Source organism: Loxodonta africana, chromosome 1, assembly GCF_030014295.1.
Source record: "Loxodonta africana isolate mLoxAfr1 chromosome 1, mLoxAfr1.hap2, whole genome shotgun sequence".
Classification (NCBI taxonomy): Eukaryota; Metazoa; Chordata; class Mammalia; order Proboscidea; family Elephantidae; genus Loxodonta; species Loxodonta africana.
The window spans coordinates 65,426,537-65,451,326 of record NC_087342.1 but is presented as its reverse complement, the minus strand read 5'-3'; the positions used below and the strand labels follow the sequence as shown (position 1 = coordinate 65,451,326).

The following is a 24,790-nucleotide window of genomic DNA, read 5'->3' as shown; positions in this document are numbered from 1 at the left end:
TTCATAATAGAGAAAAATTAGGAACGACTCAGACATAAAATGGATAAATACAACGTGGTATATTCAGACAATGGAATACCATTCAGCAATGAAAGTGAATGAACTATCACTGCACACAGCAACATGATACATGTCACAATCAATGTCAAGCAGGAAAAAGCAGACAAAATAGTGCATACTAGATGATTCCATTTAGATCAAGTTCATAAACACACAGAACCAACCTTCAGTGTCAGAAATCAGGACAGTGGTTGCCTTTGGGGTGATGAAGTTAATGGCTGGGAAGGTGCATGGGGGGTAGGGAGGTCTCTTGGTGCTGGTTACATTGTGTATTCCCTTTTTGAAAATTCATCAAGCTGTGCCCCTATGATTTATATACATTTTTCTATATATGTTTTACTGTAATAGTTTACTTTAAAAATTTGGCCAAAACACTGAAAAGATCTCTTTGTTGGTTTCCTTCTTAGCAGAGCAGAATCCACATTAAAAAAAAAAAAAAAAAAGAAACTGGTACTAAGAGAAAAAATAAAACATGAGGCACAACAACCCGCTAGCCTACTGTCCTGGCATGGCTGACTTCCTGCATGAATCAGGATGGATAAGGATATGCTCTAATAAAACCAGTTGCCATTGTGTCAATTCTGACTCATGGAGACCCCATTTGTGTCAGAGTAGAGCTGTGCTCCACAGGGTTTTTAATAGCTGATGTTTAGGAAACAGGCCTTTCTTCTGAGGTGCATCTGGGTGGACTTGAACCTTCAATCTTTTGTTTAACAGCTGAGCACATTAACCGTTTGCACCACCCAGGGATTCTTACGCTATGGTAACAACCCCAAAATCTCATTGGCTTAACACAACAGAAGCTCATTGCTTGCTTACCAATACACGTCTAACACATGCTGGCAGGGGACTGAGCTCATGGCATTAACTTGGGGCCAAGGCTGAGGGAGGCTTCATCTTGACATGTGTGTCCACAATCACTACAGCAATGGGAAGAGCACATGGGGAACTGTACACTGGCCTTGAACATGTCTGCCCAAAGAGGGGACATGCCCCTTCCGCTGAGATTTCGCTGGCCAGAGAGGTCACCTGCTATGGCTAACTTGCAAGGTGCAGGGCAAGTTCAGGGCCAGAAAGGGGATACGCTGGAAAGATAACAGCTCTACTGATGACACACTTGCTCCCAAGGCTCTCAGTCTCAGTCCATCCAGAGTCCTGTCTACAGAGAACTGTGTTGTAGGCACCTACCACATCCTTTTCCTCTCCCTCCAAGCAGGAGGTCATGGGAAAAAGAATTTCCAGACCATGGCCACTTCTATGCCCCTCACCAATTGGTAGGAATATGGTGACTGATATCATGTGCGATCCAGTCCCCGATGCAGGGTGGTGGCTTTTTAACTTTCCAGACTAAAGAGCAGAGTGGAGTTACAGCCTAACGAGGGTAAGAAACGGCTTGACACAGTGGCTGCAACAATGGGCTCAAGCATAGCAACGATGGTGAGGATGGCCCAGGACCAGGCAGTGTTTCATTCTTTTGTGCTTAGGGTTGCTATGAGTCAGAATCAACTTGATGGCACCTAACAACAACAACAACTTGAGTGGAGCCCTGGTGGTGTAGTAGTTAAGCTTTTGGCTGCTAACCAAAAGGCAGGCAGTTTGAATCCACAAGCCACTCCTTGGAAACCATATGGGGCAGTTCCACTCTGTCCTATAGGGTTTCTGTGAAGTCAGAATTGACTCAACAGCAATGGGTTTGGAACGCTTGGGTAAGGAAGCTTTGGTGGCGCTGTGGTTAAGTGCTTGGCTACTAACCAAAAGGTCAGCAATCTGAACTCACTAGCTGCTCCACAGGATAAAGATGTGATAATCTGCATCTGTAAGGACTTACAGCCTTGGAAACCCTATGAGGCAGTTCTACTCTGTCCTGCAGGGATGGATTCGAAGGCAATGGGTTATGGGTTTAACCGCTGGGGTGTGTGGGGGCATCCTGTACAGCCGAAACACTCCTTGAGAATTGGTACCACAGTGGTGAGGGGGCTGTTGAACACCTGGGTGTAACATTGTCTTAGAGGAAGCAGAGTGGAGAAGAGGAAAGCATACAGCCAGAGAAGAGGGAAGAAACAGATGAGGGGCGAGAGGAAGGGTGAGGAAATAGAAGCAGGAAAGAAGCCTCCAGTGAGTTGTAGGTATAAAATTCTCCTTATGTCCTATATAGTGTGACTCTAGGCTTTGAGTAGTATTTTCACCTCTGCTAGGTTGTCATCAAATAAGTACCACACTGGAACTCATTCTGTTTATTAAGAAAGAAATGGCTTTGCAGGTAGCTCAAGAAAGGAGGTAGCTGGTAGGCTCCTATACTCTGCCAACACTTCTCCCTAATCTTGCTGTGAGATAAGGGGAGGCTCCCAAGTAGACATGAGGCTGTGGGACTCTTGAAGGGCACAGGCAGCTTTGCATTGTAAATGTGCCTTTTTCTTAGAAGCATATACTAGGTTTGGGAGAAGTGTACTGATGCTAAAGTTTTTTTTTTTCATTTACCAACTGATGATATAATTCAATTTTAAATTTTTTCAAAATTTAAAAGGTTTGATTTTTGAAAGGACACATAAAAGGTTGAAACATGATAAGATAAAAGGAAGTGCTGAACAGGGGTGTCAGTTTAAAGATGAAAAAAATCCTGTGGTAACCATAAAAAAAACAAACAACCAAACTCATTGCCGTCAAGTTGATTCCAACTCATATTGACCCTACGGGACAGAGTAGAACTGCCTCATAGGGTTTCCAAAGAGTGGCTGGTGGATTTGAACTGTTGACCTTTTGGTAAGCAGCTGAAGGCTTAACCACTGCACCACCAGGGCTCCTTGATTTCCCTGTGTCTGTACAATACAAGCAGTGCATCTCATGTGCAGCCACCACCCATTTGTCAGCAGAGGCTTGCATGTTGCTGAACAGGTTTCAGCCAAGCTTCCAGACTAAGACAGGCCAGGACGAAAGGCCTGGCAATCTACTTCCTAAAATCAGACATGAAAACCCTATGAATCAAAATGGTCTGACCCACAACCATAGGGATGGTGCGGGACGGGCAGTGTGTTTTGTTCAGTTGTGCACGGGGTTGCCATGAGTCGGAGGTCTACTCAATGGCAGCTAACAACAACACACAATCCACATAGTTTTTTAAATTCTGATAGACCTAAGATTTCTTTACTACACCAATTTCCTTTATTGCAAAAGAAATTACTTCATTTAGTAAAGGCCAAGGATGTGAGGTAGAAAGGAAAACATTCGACCTGATCGATCAAAAACATCAGAGAAGGGGCATAGGTTGTTTTAGACAAATTCGATTTCTGAAAGTTGGCAGGTACTAAACAAGTGGGTGATTCCTCACACCTCACAAAACCTTGCCAAGAATCCTTTTAATTGGCAGGCTCTTCCGGCACATTCCAACAGGATTCGAGTTCCCAGAATAGGTTTCTATTTAAACTTTCAGGAACACACACATCTGCTGTGAAAACTTTCTCAGGCATTTTGCATTGTGACTCCGACACCAAAGCATAAAGAGAAAGAAGACATTTAAAAACGTTTATTAAAGATGCAAAATTCTTCCCACACAAATAAAGATGACCACAGCCACTTTACAAATTAGGTTCTGACTTGAAGGCTGAGACTTAAAAAAAAAAAAGCAACCACTTGCACTTTCTTGCTGAAAATAAACTAAAAAGAGCTTAATTGAAAAGATATGCCATGGCAGCTGCTATTAGGTTTTAGGTCAAATAACCAATGGGTCCAATTCAATGTGAGACAGGGTGAGCCTCATTAAAAAGTGTGGCTGAAGAGAAGGCAGTGGGACCAGTACAAATGATTGCCCTTTGAGAGTTGACGTGGTTGCTTTCCTGCTCAATGAAGATTTTAATTAGAAAGTTATTCTTCACAGGTGCTTCATTCAGTTGTGTTCTAATTATAGACCTTCACAAAGAAAGCAAAAAGAAGAGCCAACAGAGCCAGGCCCACAGAGATCTTCAGTATGCATTCCTCCTGTAGCCTCTGCATCAGCAGCACCGTTCTGGAACTCACCGAATCCCGCTGAATGGCAGCAGAGGTGTGGGAGAGTGAACTCAAGTGATTCCCACACCTATTTATGAATTCCTATAAGGACAGAAAGACAGAGGGAACAAAATTAATTTTAAGATGCAGAAGAGCCTTATTGTGATATCAACCAAGTAACAGGCTTCTAGAATGAGCTACCATTACCTACTCCTTCAACATAGGCATATCCAAACATCTATCATGGGCCAGGTGGCCCCCAGTTAGGTATGAATGAGTCAGAGTTTCTTTCCCTGAAAGGTCAGTCCAGTTTCAACGATTTTAGATGGATTATACATGTACTATTTGAGAGAGAGAACCACCATCCATCTGCTGCTTTGTTTTACTGTGGTGGCTTGCATGTTGTTGTGATGCCAGAAGCTATGCCACCAGTATTTCAAATACCAGCAGGGTCACTCATGGTGGAAAGGTTTTGGCAGAGCTTCCAGATTTAAACTAAGTAGAAAGTCCTAGAGATAGATCTACTTCCAAAAATCAGCCCATGAAAACCTTATGGGTCACAACAGAAAACTGTCTGGCTCCTCGTTTTGGACAAGTGATCAGGAGGGATCAATCGCTAGAGGAAGATCATGCTGGGTGAGGTAGAGGGCCAACGAGGGCAAGAGAGACCCTCAGTGAGACGGAGTGGTGCAACAGCTGCAGTGATGAGCTCCAACATGCTGGCGATTGTGAGAAGAATGCAGTCCATTGTTCTGTTGTACATAAGGTCACCATAAGTCAAAGTTGACTTGATGGCATCCACCCACCCACCCACCCACCCACCCATATCCATCCATCCATATCCATCCATCTGTCCATCCGTCTGTCCGTCCATCCACCCACCCACCCACATCCATCCATCCATATCCATCCGTCCATCCACCCGCCCACCCACCTACCTACTTTATCTAAGAGAGACACAAACAAGCACTGCTTATGGAGTATCAAGGCAGAATTCCTGGAGGACAGAATTTGTGTAGAGTGGAATCATATCTCAAATGTATATTACTTTTAGAAATACAAACATATGTACTCAGAAAAAGAATGCCTGAGAAAAATGCATGGAACAAGGGTGGTCGTTCTCCCCATCATTTTATTCAACAAATGCATCCCCCAGGACAGAGATTCCCATCTGGTGCATGGCTGCAAAAGGGGTGCCTTCAAGGGAGCCTGGAAGGGTCTAGGTGGCTAGAGGGGCCCACTCCCTACAGGCACCTCCCTCCAATTATTTTGGTGTGCCATATCGATACTATCATTTTCTTTCTGTGTCATGACAAGGAGAAGGTCGGGAAAGCCCACTTGGAGAGAACACAAGGAGCTAGAAGACATGACTGCACTGCTTCTTCAGATTCTTCTTCTTATAGAGGAACACCTGACTGCTCTCAAGGTGGTTCTTGTGTTTCAAGGTGAAATTTTTATTCCATTATAAGATTTTCACTTTAGGTACTGGCTTTAGAATTTGTGCCTCCTCATATAACATGGCAATCCCCTGCTGAAACCTGAGTAACATTCTGAAAGATGGAGGCAGGGATGGGGAACAGCCAAGTGAGAAATTCTGGCTGGAAGCAACAATGGGGGAGGAGTAAGTACAGCACATGTGTGTAGAAGGACAAGAAATCTACTTCTTGTAGATTGGGATAGGAGCACAAAGTATCTCTGACCTCCCATTTTACATTGCTTATACTTCCTGTTCAAGCTCTTTAACAATCTCCTTGAGGACAGAGTCCTGATGGCACCTTTGGGTTCTGTGTGGGAAACCGTATCTGACCATGCATGGTAAAAGCCCAGGAACTGTGTTTACAAAGGGAACTGTAACAAGAATGTGTAGTGTGAATTCAGAGGGAGAGGGTATTAGAGAATCCAGAGGAAAGTTGTGACAATAATTGAGATGGGAGCTAATAAGGACTTATGTTAAGATGATGGCAGAAGAGGTAGAAAGGAAGGAATAAAAGGTTTGTGATGTAGAATCAACAGGATTTGTGTTCAGATGAGTGGGTAATGAAAGGTAAAAAGAACAGAAATGGGAAAATGAAAATAACTTCTACAAGCCAATTTCCACTGGCTAATATTTACATGTAATAGATGTGGAAGAATTCTTGCTTTGTCTGTAGGAGACTAACTGCAAAATTAATAAAGCTGTTAACCACAAGGATAAATCTCTCAACCTCAGTGAGTCAAACCATCATTTAGTTCTGTGCTCCTCAGGTCTCTGGGCTACCACGCTGCTGTTCTCCCTGCACTCTGAGTCCTTAACAAAGAGGAACACAGCTGGACAGAAGGGAGCCATCTTCTTCGAAGCAGGGGGCAGCAATGCCAGGAGCTCAGTGGAGCACCAAAACCTGCCCCAGCCCCCAGGAGACAGCTCTCTGGTAAGACTGGTCTTTGGGTGAGTTTCTAGAGCTGGGAATACGTTGACAAGCTTTCCCTTTTAATTGATTAAAAATAACCCGAAGGTCCCAAGGATGGCACATATTTGTCAACCCAGAAAAGCATGCAGAGTCCTTCTTCAGCTGAAAGAAGGACTTCACAGAAGCTATGTGAGTTCCTCAAGAGCAGAGATGCTGCCTAATTCATCTCTGAACTCTTGGAGCCTAGCATAGCTGCAGGTATATGGCAGGTACTCAGTAAGTGCCAAGGGATGAAAGAGTGAATGAATGAATACGAGGGTATGTATTCTAGATGAGATTTCTAGCTGACCAAGAAGGCGCCTACCTACATCTTTGATGATCTAAGTGTTTCGAGATGTATTGAGAGCAATATTCTACTTGAGCCATAAGCTGCTGCCTCTAGTAATTAAGCCATCACTTCATAAGTTTGAGTTCACAAGACCACGCTAAGTGGCTGGTCAATTTTTCCTAGGCCAGAGCTCCTTAACCTTTTTGAGTCACAGATAGCTTTGAGAAGTAATGAAAGCTATAGACTTCTTCCCTAGAAATATGGGGAGGTGCCCAGATGCACATAGCTACATCCAAACTGCTGCATATTCCTTCAGGAGGTTCACAAACACGCTTACACAAGAGCGGATTCATGTTTTGTGGGGTCTGAAGTTTATACAATTTGAGGAGACCCTCTTTAAGAGCCCTGGTGGCACAGTGGTTAAGCTTTCTACTGCTAACCAAAAGGTCGGCAGTTTGAATCCATCAGCAGCCCCTTGGAAATCCTGTGGGGCAGCTCTACTCTGTCCTATAGGGTCATTATGAGTTGGAATTGACTCAATGGCAATGGGTTTGGTGTTTTTGGTTTCCTTAAGAACCACCACCCAACTGTCAGTTTGTCATACTGTGGTGACTTCCATGTTGCTATAATGCTGGAAGCTACGCCATCATATTTCAAACACCAGCAGGGTCAAGCGTGGTGGACAGGTTTCAGTAGAGCTTCTAGACTAAGACAGACTAGGAAGAAAGGCCTGGAATTTACTTCCAAAAATTAGCCAATGAAAACCCTATGGATCACAACAGAATATTGTCTGATATAGTGCTGGAGGACAAACCCCTCAGGTTGGAAGGCACTCAAAATACACTGTGGCCACCACAATGGACTTGAGCATGCCAATAGTTGTGAAGATGGCACAGGACCAGGCAACATTTGGTTCTGTTGTACATGGGATCACCAGGCGTTGGAGCTGACTCCATGGCAACTAACAACAACTCCATAAGAAAAAAAAAATTATGAATACAAAATTAGGTGCAGGGCCTTGAAGGGGACCATCAAAGGAAGGGGCTCTGAAACTTAAGCTCCCAAGCTTTAGGGAAAATCCTTCTCCGTCTCCACCCCCAGTTAAGAAAGCTTGTCCTAGGTTCTGTGGCTACAATTCAAGAAGCTGCCACTGACTGGTTAGTGGCCCCAGGCCAAGGACCAGGCTCCGCTGGGCAGGACTTTTAAGTCTTAAGGCATTGAGGTTTCAGTTGAGTTTATAATACATTCTACTTCACGAAGCTGCTGCACAGGTATCTGAAAACAAATCCTTGACTTTTGATGACATTTTAACAATCTTTTTCCCTCTCCAACCATTTGCCACAGAATTGTGCTGAAAATATAAAAACCAAACCAGTTGCCATCAAGTCAATTCTGACTCACGGCAACCTCACGTGTGTCAGAGTAGAACTGTGCTCTATGAGGTTTCCAAATCTGTGACTTTCAGAAACACGTCACCAGGCTTTTCTTCTGAGGCACCTCTGTTGTTGTTAGGTGCTGTCGAGACAGTTCCGACTCATAATAACCCTATGTACAACAGACCGAAAACTGCCTGGTCCTGCACTGCCCTCACAATTGTTATTATGCTAAAGCCCACTGTTGCAGCCACTGTGTCAATCCACCTCATTGAGGGTCTTCCTCTTCTTCGCTGACCCTCTACTTCACTAAGCATGATGTCCTTCTCCAGAGAGTGGTCCCTCCTGATAACATGTCCAAAGTATGTGAGACATGGTCTCACCATCTTTGCCTCTACAGAGTATTCTAGTTGTATTTCTTCCAAGACAGATTTGTTCATTCTTTTGGCAGTCCATGGTATATTCAATATTCTTCTCCAACGCCACAATTCAAAGGCATCAATTCTTTGGTCTTCCTTATTCATTGTCCAGCTTTCACATGCATATGAGGCAGCTGAAAACACCATGGCTTGGGTAAGGTGCACCATAGTCTTCAAGGGGACGTCTTTGCTTTTCAACACTTTAAAGAGATCTTTTGCAGCAGATTTGCCCAATGCAATGCACCCTTTGATTTCCTGACTGCAGCTTTCATGGGTGTTGATTGTGGATCCAAGTAAAATGAAATCCTTGACAACTTCAGTCTTTTCTCCATTTATCATGATGTTGCTTATTGGTCCAGTTGTGAGGGTTTTTGTTTGAACCCCTCTGAGGGGGTTCAAACCACGAACCTTTAGGTTAGTAATTGAACGCATAACTGTTTGCACCTACCAGGACCTCCTCAGAATATAAACGCTACCTACAAAATCACCATCTGTGGTTGTTTTCAACTGAGCTCTTAGTCATTCGTCTTTGGGGATTCACTTTTTCTCTCCACTCTTCAAACATTTAACCCATCTGAGTATAACTGAGCCTTTAAAAGCATTTTGGCGCTGAGCCTGGAATATGTAGCCTTAAGAAGCCCGCCTGACCTGCCACTTTCTCTAAGATCAAGGTGGAAGCTTGACCACACAGCAGGAGAAGGAAAACATAGCCTGGCTCTATGGCACTGTGCTTCTTTTAATACCTTCCCTTTTTACTAAATCAAGATCTTGATTAAAGGAGTGTGAAGGAGTTTGATGATACTGTGTTTACATGAGATTTTAAAAAAAGTTTCTCAGATGACACAGTAATCAGTAGTCAACTAACTTTGCACAGTTTAATGAGCCCTGGTGGCCCAGTGGTTAAGTGCTTGGCTCCAAACCAAAAGGTCAGCAGTTCGAAACCACCAGCCACTCTGTGGGAGAAAGATATGGCAGTTTGCTCTCATAAAGACTACAGCCTTAGAAACCCTATAAGGCAGTTAGTTCTATTCTGTCCAGTAGGGTCACTGTGAGCCAGAATTGACTTGATGGCATGGGGTACCAAAGGGAAATTAGTTTGTAAGTGCAAGGACTTTATGATCTCATAAAGTCCGAGATGCTCAGACATGTACTCGGGAAGATTTTCACAGTTAGGAGCTGGGTCCATAAACAGAAAATAATGTAGCATAAAAAGTGCTTATGGGTGAAATGATGAAAAATAATCACTAGTTAAATAAAAGTCAACACACACACACACAAAGCAATGCATATAACTGACGTTAGAGGAAAATTTACTAGAGTCAATACCTCTGAATAGTAAACAGAGGCTCAAACCTTTCCTAAATCTCTTAAAATATTATCAAAGTTATTATTCCCGGAAGTTCCAAAATGCACTGGCATCTCCCAAACTATAATGCACCAAATATGAGAAAATTTATTACATATTAAAACTAACCAAATGTCAGCTGCCAGACCCATAATTTTTAAGAAATCAAATTCGACTTAGACATTCATTTTTTCAAGACAGAAATTTGAAACAAGGCTGGCTATAATCTTGGTCCAATCGAAAAATCCGTGTATTTATCCAATTACAACAGGCGAAGGACACACTGAGAATTCCCATCAGGCACTCTGTGTTAACTTTGATCGATACAGGCTTTTTTACCCCCTTTGTAAATCTCACTGCTACCTTAACTCCTAAATACACTTACTTGTTAATTCTTAAACCTATTCTACTAATTTTCAAAAGTGTATCTAATCAAATCCTATCCAAATAATAAATCTGTTAAAGCAGAACCAAATACATGCACCTTCCCACCCCTACCCAAAAAACAAAGAAAACAACACAGCAAACAACCTTTCCCTCATGTTCAGAAACTTTAGGGGTCAGGATTCAAAGAAAGAAAGACATGTGGGACAATAACAAGACTATCTCTAACTTGCGCCTCCTCTAACTGTTATACATGTGTTTGTGGGAGGGAAAGAGAGTCTTTAACACAACCACACTTAAAGACACAGACACAAATGGGGTTGGTTTTAGGACGCAGTAAGTGCTCTGGCTCTGGGGTCCGACTGCCTGGGCTCAAATCTCTGCTCCAGCTGAGTAATCTTGGGAAAATCATTTATCCTCTCATTGCCTCCATTTCCTCATCTGTAAAATGGAGATATTATTAGTATTCTTACAATACAGAGTTGTTATGAGGATTACATGAGATATAAGTATTAAGAGTCTTGAACATTTAAAACTCAAATTAACTGATTCCATGGTATTTTGTGGTTCTAATGGGATACACAAACTGCCTCAGATATTCTTCTTGCAAAATTTCAAAGTCATAATTTTACTTGCCTTTCAAATATGACTAGTTGACACATGCTGTTTTTGTTCCCTGCACATATTACTAGGAGGCACACGGTGTAATGGATGAGCATGGATTTTGATTTCGGGCAGACCAGGACCTGGATCCAAGTTCAGAAATTTCTCAGCTTTGTGGTTTAAGCTCTCTAAGTCTAGTTACCTGTTCTGTGAAATGGGAATAACAACATCTATTTTAAAATGTTGCTGAAAGGATTAGAGGTAATATACTGAAAAGGATTAGAAATAATATAGCCAGAGCCCAGGCAGAGCGCCTGGGAGACAAAAGGTTTACAATAAATGGCTGCTGTTTTCACTACATCAGGGAAGGAGTGGGGCTTGGAAGATCGAGAGGCCCAGAGCCTCCCACTTACCAATAGTACTGAGGTGCTGTCCTGTCCCGGATACTCTTCACAAGTCATAACCCACCAAGGAGAAGCCATGTCTACCATGAAGTCAGCACATCTCATTCCTTGTGCTCTCAGTCTGTGTGGTGAGCCTCCTGTACCATCGTTGCCATCTAGTCAACTCCAACTCATGGCAGCCTTGCATGTGTCAGAGTACAACAGTGCTCTATAGTGTTCTCAATGGCTGATTTTTTGGAAGTAGATCAGTAGGGCTTTCTTCCAAGGTGCCTCTGGGTGGATTTGAACTGCCAAACTTTCAGATGGCAGCTGAGTTCATTAACCGTTTACACCACACCAAACCAAAAAGACCAAACCCAGTGCCATCGAGTCAATTCCGACTCATAGCGACCCTATAGGACAGAGCAGAACTGCCCCATAGAGTTTCCAAGGAGCACCTGGATTCACAGTGCCGACCCTTTGGTTAGCAGCCGTAGCACTTAACTACTACGCCGCCAGGGTTTTCTACACCATACTGAGACTCCAAAATGATCTTATAAGAAGAGAAATCTGGATCCCACAATTTATAAGGAGGGATTCACCTGATAGTTGTGCCAGGGGCCCATTTTCACATCTGCTTTTTTCTACCAATATCTAATGCTGTGTTCAAGGAAACTAGAAAGAAAAAAAAAAAAACGCTTTTATTTCCTCTTTGCCCTTGTTCTGTTCTCGGCCTGAAAGAGCTATCTTCCCTCTGGCCACTGTCTGCCCTGTGCCTCCTTTTGTTATGATTTTCTCAGGTCTCAACTCAAACATGATCTTCTTAAGGAAAATCTCAACAACTGTACCCACCCTCCACACACAATGGCCCAGGTGCTCCTCCTCAGTGGGCCAGCTACACCTGCTGGGGGCCCCTCATCACAGCACTTATCCCACTTATGCTTACTCCTATCTCCTGCACAATCCTGGGCGAGAGCTTCTTCAGTGTGGCACGCTGAGTGCACCAGTGTGCTGTATCTCGCTCACCGTCTCCCTAGCTGCTAATGGACATAATAGCTACTAATGGTCACAAAGTAAAGTATGGGCCTTAGGGGAAGATGATTGCCTTCTGAAGAAACCCAGAACTCTGTTAAGCTATCTTAGTGGGGTAAAAGAGAAGAACTGCTCCTGACGCCAGCAAAATCTAGAATAGCCATCAGGAGATGGTCACCCACCCTCAGCAGGGATAATAAATGATGTCCATTGCCTGTAGGGGACTTTCTACTTTTATTACCCCGTTTTACCTTTTATTACCCCTTTTTATTACCCTCTTTCCCCTCCTTGTTCTCTGTACATGCTATTTGGCACACAGACATGGCTGTCATGTTAGTATTTAACTCTAGGAGAGAGGGCCTTAGGCATTCTCCTCCCAAGCCGTGAAGTGGGGCACGCTTGGATGCGATCTAACATTACCCTGGGATGGGATCCTAAGTTTGGGGAATCTTGGCTGATGATGATGTATGCTGTTCTACTCATCATTGTCCTGTTTATTCTGTGTGTAATAAATGTAATAAATGTCTGGTCTGTGTTCTGCTCCAAGTGGTCTTCAGTAAAACTTGTGAAGGCAGCACATTGCATAGGGGCTGCCTTTACTCTCCAAAGGGCTTAAATGAGATATGGGATTGCCATGAATTGGAGGTGACTTGATGACAACTGGTTTTGTTTGTGTGATAACACTGGGCCTACTTGCATAATCCAGGATAATCTCCCCATCTCAAAATCCTTAACTTACCCACACCTTCTATGTCCCCTTTGCTATGTAAGGTTCATATTCATAGGTGCTGGGAATTAGAACATGGACATCTTTGGGGGGCATTCCTCTGCCTACTACACATGGTATATGTGGTTCCCCAAGCTCTCATCATCCTACCAGAAGGTATGCTCAGTTCAGGCACAACTGGACCAGTTGTATCACAGAACATGCCTGCACGTTTACAGGCAAAGGGGATGGGCATATCTAGATGACTGTATGCCTGGCTGATAATCGAGCTTCCTAGTGGAAGAAACAGCCTTGGAAGTCAGGGGGCCTCCAGGACTCAGCTTCTGCAAAGACCTTTCCTTTCATTGGGCTCACTCAGACCTGGTGAGCCAGCTGCTAGCAAACTACCCAACATGGAGAGAAAATGGATCTCTAAAAAAAGGCATCCCAAATTTGTTCTAATTAGAGATCCTTCTACCAAAAGAGATGGAGACATGGAGGAAATGGCATTTAGAAGGTGGTCAACCAATGTTTTCTGAGTAGATATTTGCATTCTCACTTGTTCCTTTGTATTTTATATTCATATTTTCATATAGTTGCAAGTATCCTTTTCTTGTAAGTTGGATGGGTTTCAGCTTCCAATGGAAGGAAGTCAGTGCTGTTCAGAGGCCTTTTCTTCCTGTTCTTCCTCCTTCTCATCAAAAACATTTATGAATTATAGCATGAAATATGGCCATAGAATCAAAAGCATAAGAATGAAGCAAGAAAAATGGAGAACTGTATGTAAACATAGTAAGTAGAAGAAGTGATATTTATCGAGCATTCATTATGTACCAGGCAGGGTTCTAAGCACTTTACATACATCCTCTTGTTTAATCCTCCCCAGTGAAGTAGTTACTATCGGTAACCAGGTCTTTGAGTCACTTGCCCAACTTACGGATAAAACCAGTTGCCGTCAAGTTGATTCCAACTCATGGCTTGTAAGCCCATGTGTTTCACAGAACTTCGTTCCACAGAGTTTTCAATATCTGTGGTCTTTCAGAAGTTGATTGCCAAGCCTTTCTTCTGAGGTGCCTTTGAGTGGAGTTGAACTACCTTTTGGTTAGTAGCTGGACACTTAGCTGTTTCTGCCACCCAGGGACTCCAAACTTATAGGTTGTTGTTAGGTACTGTCATTGATTCAATCTCGCCCCCACAAAATATGTGTTGTAAATTCTAACCTCTATGCCTGTGGTTATAATCCCCTTTGGGAATAGGCTATCTTTTTATGTTACTGAAACAGGATTAGTGTAGGGTGTGTCTTGAGTCAACCTCTTTTAAGATATAAAAGAGATTAAATAAGCAAGTGAGTGAGCAGAGGTGGGATAAGATAGATGCCAAGACACATGGAGATCTCCAAGAAACCAGAAAGCAGAAGCTAAAGAGACAAGGACCTTCTTCCAAAGCCAACAGAGAAAGAACGCCTTCCCCTAAAGCCAGCACCCTGAATTTGGACTTCTAGTCTCCCAAACTGTGAGAAAATAAATTTGTTTGTAAAAGCCACCCACTTGTGGTATTTCTGTTACAGCAGCACTAGATAACTAAGACAGAATTTGGTACTGAGAGAGTGGGGTGCTGCTCTAACAGATACCTAAAATGCGGAAACAATTTTGAAATTGGGTAATGGGTAGGGGCTGGAAGAGTTTTAAGTGCCTGATAGTAAAAGCCTAGAATGTTCACCAAGGATGAAGCTATACAATCTTTTGTTAAAGAGATTAAGCCTGTGACTGATGGATCTAACCAACTACCACAGGAAAAAACCTATCAGCTTAGACTTAAGAGGACAGAGAAAGAACAAAAGGAAAGAATGCTACCTCCCTCTTGGAATTCTACAGGCAGGAAATGGGCCAAAGGAGTTATGCCTGTTGTCCTCCAAGAAAAGAAAAGGACCATCCCTGGAGCAGCTTAGAGATGAGCAAAACTCTTGGAAGGAGCACAGAAAGCAGGGCCTTCTCAGTTTCAAAGAGTGGGACTATGGTCTCCTGGATCTCAAAGGGTGGGGCCACAGCCTCCTAGGTTTCAAAGATTCAGTTCCACAGTGTGGGGCTGCTGTTAAGGTATGCCAGGGAGAAGGGTCTGCTGCCCGAAGCTGAGGGGGCAGGGCTGCCATGCCCAAGACGCAGAGGAATAGGGCCTGCTGGGGCCAAGGGGGTAAAGTTGCCACTCAGATGGACTAGGAGAATGGGGCCACCCAAAGTGAAGGGAGCAGAGTTGCTGTCCCAGTGGGCCTGGAAGATGGAGCTGAAGCCCAGGGCTGAGGGGCCTCTACCCAGAATCCAGAGGGCGTGGCCAACACCCAGAGTCTGGCGGTTGTGGCCACTGCCCAGGTGGTTCTAAAGAACACAGGATTACTTCTAAGCCTTGAGAGTTAATGTAAATTGTTCTGCTGGGTTTTGGACTTGCCTTGTGCTGTTATCCTTTCTTTCCCTCCAATTTCTCCCATTTCTGATAGAAATATCTACCTTGTACCTGTTCACCATTGTACTCTGGAAGCAGATAACTTGTATTCTAGATTTCACAGGTTCACAGATGAAGAGGAATTTTGCCCCAGGATGGAATATGCCTCAAGTTTCACCCATATTTGATTTAGATGACTCAGAAGATGAGATTTTGGACTTGGAGTTGATTTAAGACTTTTGGGATGATGTGATGGGGTGAATGTGTTTTGCATATGGCAATGACATGAATTTTGGGGGGGCTAAAGGGTGGGTGGAGTGTTATTAATTAAATTGTGTCCTCCAAAAATATGTGTTGTAAATCCTAACATCTATGCCTGTGGTTATAAATTCCACTTGGGAATGGGCTGTCTTTGTTATGTTAATGAGATAAGATTAGTGTAGGGTGTGTCTTGAGTCAATCTCTTCTGTGCTATAAAAGAGATTAAATAAACAAGCAAATGAGCAGAGATGGGGTAAGACAGGTGCCAAGACACATGGAGATCTCCAAAGAACCAGGAAGCAGAAGCTGAAGAGACAAGGACCTTCTTCCAGAGCTGACACAGAAAGAAAGCCTTCCCCTAGAGTTGAACTGCCCCATGGGGGTTTTCTAGGTTGTAATCTTTACAGGGGATACCCTGGTGGTGTAGTGGTTAAGAGCTATGGCTGCTAACAAAAGGTCAGCAGTTCGAATCCACCAGGCGCTCCTTGGAAACCCTATGGGGCAGTTTTACTCTGTCCTATAGGGTCACTATGAGTTGGAATCGACTTGATGGCGATGGGTTTGGTTTTGGTTTTTAATCTTTACAGATGCAGATCGCCAGGTCCTGCTCTGACAGAGCCACCGACCGTGTAGGTTTAAATCACCAACCTTTCAGTTAGCAGTTGAGTGCTTAACCATTGCGCCACCAGGGCTCCCAAACTTACGGATAATAGGTGTAAATAGTAAGGTAGATGAACAACTTGGCTTTATTCGTACTAAGCAAAGCCCTGGTGGCAACACAACAGAGGTGCATTTATAACTCAGTATAAAGAAACGAGGAAAACAAGGCATGGTATAACAACTAAAATGCCCATCAGGATAGAGATTCAAGCCGACTTTATCTACTTGACATTGCGTCTTATGGAGGGAATTGTGGTATTTCATTTGTCCCTAGAGAAGGCCATGGGAAGAGAGCTAGCCTCAGGTTAGGCAGAGCCATTCCATGCTACCTGTCTTTGCTGTTCTGAGCTATTTTGAACGTGACCTGTAGATGGCACACTGCTGAGTTTTCTCTGAACACGCATACGCACTTGATCCACTCACATTAGAACATGTTGCGAAATGAGTTTTAATGAGGAACAGTTGGTCTGGTTCTGCTCAAATAAAAGATATCCCTGTAAGAGAGTTGCCACCTGTCTTCCCATCTTGCAGTACAGCTTCTAAATGAGTTCTTCTGTCCCTGACACCTGCAGGTGTTGCCAGGCCCTGTAGCCATATTCCACGTGCCAGCTCCCTTCCATGACTCACTGACAACTCTGTCCCTGGGCTTCCTGTCCTTACCAGATATCAGGACAGACAGTGGGTTAAGTGTACCAAGTTACCCTTCTCCACTATTCTTCGAGACGTTCCCCAAATTGGGAGCATCTTAATATGCTTTAATTAGGAATGCCCCGTTATCTCCAACCGAAGATGTTAGTATTTTCCAGTTCTTCAAATCTAGGTTGAAAAATGTTTTATCTGCATAGCCCACAAGCCTTATAGGCATGCTGGCATATAATAGGGTTGACAAAATTAGCATTGGAATTAGCTATGCTTTTCGTGTATGTGGGAGAAATGGGTATTTTACAACCTCTCTCACATAGCCACACAAGGACAGCATGGTCCTGTTGGCCTTTCTGTATCACTTTTGGGCAGAAGCAATTCTAAATTAGACATCACTGTTATGTAATTTTTCTCTCCCCTCCTCAACCCAAGCGCATCATTGCTATCGGGTTGTTAAAATTGTGAAGAAGAAATTTTCATCTTGACCACACACAGAAAAATCACTCTAGTCTTTATATCAGAGATGGTTCTCTTTTTTTTTTAATCTTACTTTGGTAATAGCTGAATAAACACAGGCTTTGCTAATAAGGCAGAAGACAAATTATTAAATTTATTAAATTAGGAAATGCATTTCAGATTATATTTGGAATGATTTTGCCTTGACATCCACCAAAGGAATAGATCTGATGTCCCCCTGCCCGGTCCCTGATCCCTCTCTTTCAAGATGGCTGACCCTCAGACTTGTACTGCGCCAAATGAAAGAAAGAGATCATCGTGTCAAAAAACAAAGCTCGGCGTCTGCCCATCACCTAATTACTAAGATCCTATTTCATCTGACGCAAGAGATATGAAAACAACTCTTAAGCTCTGAACTTCTTTTAATGGATTCAAAACATTTCTTATGTGTAAATTCTCCTCATGGCTCAGAGGCCCTCTTAGAGCTTCAAGGGCAAGAGAGCAGGGATGAAGAAAAAAGTGTTCGATAGCTCACATCTCAAGATACATTTGAGTTTAGAATCGTTTTTTTCCACCACCAAGCCTGAACATATGGACTATGCAGGAAATCTACTGAAACCAAATATGTGGTCCACGCAAGGAAACCACCTTAAAATACACATTATACAGTATAGCATGTTATCAAAAAACAAAACAAAACAAAACAAAACAAAAAAACCCCTCAAAATCTCCTGATTTGGGAACATTTGCTTTGAATACAAAATTCTCTTCATATCTCCATTACAAAACCACCTATATGAGACCGAAAGGTCAACATCAGTCTAACGAGAAGGGAAGGGGGCAGGGAAACTAGACTACTGGAACGGGAACAACCCCAACAATTAAAGAGAACGTTGACACATTGTGACAGAGGTAACTAAGGTCACTGAACAATTTGTATAGAAATTGTCAAATGGGAACCTGACTTGCTGTGCAAACTTTCACTGAAAATACAATATTATTTTTAAAAATCATCTTCATATCAGAAGACTACCTGGATCAAAACTGCATTTTAATTTAAGGAAGCACCTCTTAATGGAAGCATCCCTAATGCAAGCTGCAGCATCCAGCCCTGAGCAGAAGAATGAAGAAAGGTAGTTGCTCAATCTTTCTAATGCATTCTCACCACTTCAGTTTGTAGGCTTCCAGCTGAATACCTTCATTGTTCTATAATCTCCTTCATCTTTCTTTCACTTAGCACCAGATGTTTTGGCTGTCCATTCAAATGAGCTTATACCCTCCTAATCCTTGGCCTGTTACACTTACCAAAAGAAGGGGGTGTGTAGGATAGAAGAATCCGTTCTAGAACATAACACAGTATACAAATCCTTGCCATGAATGGTGCATTGTCATTTGTTTATATTCTCTTTATTTCCACAAAAAATTAGAGGTTACAAACTTTGCCAAAAAGGTATGCTATCAGGGGTCTGTCTGGCAACACATCTAGAGATAGTTATTTTAATTCTTCCTCATTGTTGTTTCTTTTTTTTTTTTCTCCAGAGAGAGAAGAAACATCAAAAAGGTTCTCTTACTAGCCACATTTAATGAAAACCCAAGATATTTATTTACTCAGGCAAAGTTTGAAAATTACTCTAGAACCTGTCATGTAAGTCTCCCTAAGATCTAGGACCCCAGGAATTACTTACTAAATATCATCCACAGATGTACGGACAAGCAGACGCAGACACACACACACACTCACACAGCAGGCCTTGGCACAAAGAAGCAACTTAGAACTCTGAAGCCTGTAATCACAATATTTATGAGTGGCAGAAATCTGAGCTCCTCTATTTCAAATGACTGGCTGGAGATAGGCATTCTGACTCATAGTGGCCCTATAGGACAGAGAACGGCTCCACAGGGTTTGCAAGGAGCAGCTGGTGGATTCAAACTGCCAGCCTTTTGGTTAGCAGCCCAACTCCTCACCACTATGCCACCAGGGCTCTGGAGACAAGCATTAGTACAAACTAAAGGGGCTCCACAGTTGTGGCAAAGCTGAAGAAAGAAGAAGTGAAGTGGGTCAAGATGCTTTACAGATGATGAAGTTCTTTGGGTAATTCCTTAAGCCACAACTGAAACCATCCTCATTCCATGGAGTGCGCACAGGAAACTGTGAACTAGGATGGTGCTGAACATAACAACTGGGTGTATTAAATATAATCTCTAAGTAATCAATTCAACTCAAAATAATTACTCCTAAGAGTTTCTTCCAACTAGGTAACCATGAGAGTGTATTGGCAGATGTTTGGTTTGTGTTTTAAATGAAGCCATGTGTTATGTTAATTGTTATTACAAGGAAACTCTCTCACTTGTTCTAAATATCATTTCAACGACACTGGAAGTATGTTTTTAGCATCATTGAGCTCCATGAACTGCATAAAATGAATAAAGGAGACAGCAGGTGCTTTGTTCTGTCTCAAACAGTCTCATAATCAATGAGTTAAAATGTAAAATATTTTCATAGATCACCATGATGGTTACTCAGCTTGGAAAATGCAGATAAAGTCGCTGAGAAAAATTACATGGTACATTGCTGTTGTTACTTGCTATCTAGTGGATCTTGATTCATGGCGACCACATGCACATAGAGTAGAACTGACCATAGGATTTTCAAGGCTCTGACCTGTCAGAAGTAGATTGCCAGGCCTATCTTCCTAGGTGTCTCTGGGTGGGTTCTAACTGCCAACTCTTCAGCAAGCAGTGGAGCAATTAACCATTTGGACCACCCAAGGACTCTAACATGGTACCAAAATCAAACCAAACCTGTTCCCACTGAGTTGATTCTGACTCCTGGTATGCACCTCTAATTACATTAAAGTCAACCATACGAACAGAGTTCGCATCTCTCTCAATTTCTCTCTCTACCTATTTCCCTATCACTTTCAATGTTCGCAGATACATTCTTCTAAAAACCCATTCCAAGGCATGTCCATTCTCCCTATCTATTTCTGCTTTGAATATGGATAGTTTTTAAGAAGTCAGAGATAATGGCTGTTATCAAAAGTCACTTAAGGAGATGAATATTAAAAGATTCGATTATTTATATCACTCTTTTTTTTTTTTTTTTACAAGTATGGCAGGAAGCCTCTAAAATGGTCCCCAATGATCCCCACCCCCCATGTTCACGCCCTTGCATAATCCCCTCCCCTTAAGTGTGGGCTGAACTTACCAACTTACTTCTGATTATTAATATTTGACATAACAATGGGATATTACTTCTGAAATTAGGTTACAAAGGTCCATGGCTTCCATCTTTCTCACTCTGTCTTGCTGGCTTGCTCTGACAGAAGCCAGCTGCTGGGAGCTGCTCTTTGGAGAAGCCAGTGTAACGGGGAAATGAGAGACGCCTCTGGCCGACAGTCAGCAAAGGACTGAGATTTCAGTCCAACAACCCATGAGAAACGAAATTTTGTCATCACCAAGCTTAGAAGCACATCCTCCCCCAAATGAGTCTTCAGATGAGACTGAATCCTAAAAGATGGCTGACACCCTGACTGCAACCTCATAAGAGGCCCTGAGCCAGAGGCACCCACCTAAACTGCACCTGGGTTTCTGACCCACAGAAACTGTGAGATAATGAATGTTTGTTGTTTTGAGCTACTTAGTTTTGAGCTAATCTATTATGTAGCAATAGATAATACGAAAAGATTCTAGGTAGAGGGCTAGAAACCGATTCACGTGTATGTGGAAACTTGATTTATACCAGAGGTATTGCAGGCCAGTAGGAAGGATGGACTTCCAATCAAAGTATCTGGAACAATTGGTTATATACACATAAAACAATGAAATTTGACCCCTATCTGCCATGCACAAAAATCAATTCCAGGTAGATGAAATATTTACCTAGGAAAGGCAGAACTAGAAATATTTTAGATGACAATCTGGGAAGAAAACCGTTATAACTATAAGGTGGGGAAACAGTTCTTAAACAAATCATAAAAACATAACCAACTTCTGAAAAGGTACCACAAAGGTTAAAAGACAAGGCACAAACTGGGAGAAGGCACTTGCTTCATATATAGCTGACTTTAGAACATATAGAGGAATCCTACAAATCAATAACAAGGTTTAAGAACAAACAAAAAAAAAATGGGTAAAGGTTTACATAGACACTTCACTGAAGAGTAAACCCGAATGGCCAATAAATATATAAAAATATGTCCAACTTCATTCCTAATTAGAGAAATGAAAGTTAAAAATCAATGAGATGCCAATTCACACACGCCAGGTTGCTAAAAATAATAAGGCTCACAATATCAAGTATGGGTGAAAAAGTGGAGGAACGAGAATACTTCAACACTGATGCCACTGAAGGTATAAATTAATACAACTCCTTCCGGAAAAAGCAGGCTTTATCTAGTAAAGTGGAAACTGTGCACACCTTAAACCAGTTGCTATCCAATCGACTTGGAGTCATGGTGACCCAGTGTGTGTCAGAGCAGGACTGTGCTCCATAGGGTTTTCAGTGGCTGATTTTTTGGAAGTTGGTTGCCAGGCCTTTCTTCTGAAGTGCCTCTGGGTGGACTTGAACCTCTAGCCTTTTGGTTAGCAGCCTTGCACGTTAACTGTTTACATCACCCAGGGACTTTGTGCACATCTTACAACCCAGCAATTGCACTCCTGGGTATATCACCCACACTAGAAAAACCATTGCAGATAGGTGCTAATCCCAAGCCCCCACTGTGGTTTCTGTGGTTTGAGTTGGAAGCTCTAGTGGGGTAGGAATGGGGGTGGAGGAGGTGTTGGTCAAAGGTAGACAAAGTGGCCCTAATATGTGGGGCTCAAGAGCACTGGGTTCCAGGCTTCTGGAGAGCATTAACTCCCCAGGTTATCTTTTCTTCAATAAGCTAACCTTTTAATAATTAACTTATCTAGTAACTTTTTTTTTTTTTTTAGTAACTAGGCTATCTTTTCTCTTTAGCTCTAGAAACCACTTCTTAATTCCTAAGGTATTTCTTTTTTTTTTTTTAATTACTGGTCAAAGTAGAAAATAGATGGGACATAAACAGCCACTCAGTTGCCAATACACATCTCCTCGTTTTTGACTTGGATTCTATGGGATAAGATTAGTCCTTAGGGTTGCTATGACTTGGAATCAACTCGACGGCACGACAGCAGTGTTTTTTTTTTTTTTTTTTTTATAGCTGCTATAACAAATTACCACAAACTGAATGGTTTAAAACAACAGAAATTTCTTATCTTATAGAGGTCAGAGTCCAAAATGGGTCTCACTGGGCCAAAATCAAGATGTCAGACTCTTTCTGGAGGCTCTAGGGTAGAATCTGTCACCTTGGTCATGGCCTCCTTCCATCTTCAAAGTCAGTAATTGCATCCCTTGGACCTCACATCTCCTTCTTTGAGTCTCCTGCCTTCTTTCATTTTTAAGGATCCTTGTGATTTTTTTTGTGTGTGTGTGATTAGGCCCAATTGGATAATCCAGGTTATCTCAAGGCCCACTGGTTGGTAAACTTCATTCCATCTGCAACCTTAATTCCCCTTTGTCAGGTCACATATTTATGGCCTAGAGATTAGGATGTGAACATATTAGGGAGTAGGGGCACAGGGCATTATTTTGCCCACTACAGGTCCCAAGGGTGATAATGTTGAGTTGTTAGGTACAACTATACTTCAGAGAAAAACACCCATTCTCTAGGGTACTCAAGTTTTGGTCACAGAAAAGAACATGAGAAGGAAAGTCCCTTTACTTCTACTAACTTCTAAATTTTTAGATTCATGTGATTTTTTTTTCTGAGATCCAACCCTTTCAACTGTATAACTTCTTATCTAAAAATAAGACACAGAGTTGTACAACTGAAAGGATTAGATCGACGGTTAAAGCAGAATGTGATTCTTGTGGGAACACAGAAAGAGGGTGGAAAGATGTACAATTCATAAGCTCAAAACCCAAAATGTCATAAAAACCCCAGTGCCATCAAGTCGATAGAATGTGGTAAACTGAACACATTAAGGGTCCCAACTCTTCATTTGTATCTGTGTCTTCTGTCACATAACTTTGTAGTGCTCTTCCTTGTCTTGGCTGTGTGACTTACTTTGGCCAGTGGGACTTTATCAAACATGATGCATGCAGAGGCTGAAAAGCACTTGTGCATGTCTGTTTGCGTTCTGGTTCCTCTGCCTTACCAGGAGAACGTGCCCAGGTTAGCCTTTTGTAGGATGAGACCATGGAACGGGGCTGAGTCATTCCAGTAGCTCCAGCTGAGGCTGATCAGTCAACAGCCAGCGGAACCACCAGATGTGTTAGCAAGCTTCGCCAGGATTAGCAGAGCCGCCTAGCCACCATGCGGTTGACTGCACATGCACGACAGAGCCGGGCCAAGATCAGCTGAAGCACACTGAGGTCTTCTGATTGTTTGTTATGGGGCATTTATTGTGTTTCTAGACAGGTGAAATAGAGGCTGGCCAGATATTGGGCTCTGCAACCTTTTTAAGTACAGTATATATAGAGATCTCCAGCACAAATCTGTTCATTCATTCATTCATACAGACATTTACTAAGGACCTGCTTCATGCCAGGCATGTCTAAGGACATAGAAATTAAAGCAAAATTCCACTCCGCATGTGGCTTCCATTTTAGTAACTGGAGATGGACAAAGAAACACATAAATATTTGGTGTATCTGATGGAGAAAAATAAAGATCAGGAGTGCTAAGCTGTGAGGGGCAGTGGGGGTTGCTAATTTATAGGGGGTTACTCCAGAAGGCCTCCCTAATAAGGTGATATTTTAGCAGGAAATATCACGGAGATGACAGGGCATTCTAAGCAGAGGGACTAGCAAGTGGAAAGCCCAGCTGAGGAAGCCTACCTGGTGTGTTCTCATTCAAAGAGCAGCACAGACAGAGGCCAGTGTGGCCGGCCCAGTGTGTTCCAGTGGAGAAAGGTCAGTGATGAGGTCAGAGCGGCAATGGGAGCCAGGTCACACGGGCCTCGCGGGGCACTACTGGGGCTTTAGTTTTACCCTGATTGAAGTATGAAACCCTAGATGGTATTGAGTATAAGAGAGATTCAATCTAACTTCTATTGAGAGTAGAAACAGGTAGTTAGGCAGATTGTGTTTCTCTTTATACAATATATACTGAATAGAAAAAAAGTCACCTTTCACAACAGAGGAACTGACTTTATATGAAGGATAACAGAAAAAAAAAAAAAAAAGCCACCGAAAGTCAATGAGAAGGAGGAACTTAAAAAACATTATCATAAAGTATTTATTTAGGCAACTCTCCTTTACAAATGCTGTTGTTGCTTACTAGCATGCCTGAAAATACCAATGGCCAAGT

The 24,790-nt window shown here is 42.6% G+C and overlaps 1 protein-coding gene across 3 annotated transcripts in view; it reads right to left on the bottom strand.

Annotated features, from left to right (window-relative positions):
- Positions 1-530: 530 nt before the first annotated feature.
- Positions 531-24,790, bottom strand: part of CDKAL1 (CDK5 regulatory subunit associated protein 1 like 1) — a 764,092-nt gene continuing 739,832 nt past the window's right edge. The window contains exon 13 of one of the 3 annotated variants that reach the window (XM_023555762.2): positions 531-4,143. In XM_023555762.2, coding sequence (XP_023411530.1) covers positions 3,952-4,143 — 192 coding nt within the window. In that variant the 3' untranslated portion in view covers positions 531-3,951. The remainder of the gene's footprint in view (positions 4,144-24,790) is intronic. The other 2 variants (XM_064281331.1, XM_010596186.3) reach the window with 2 other exon arrangements.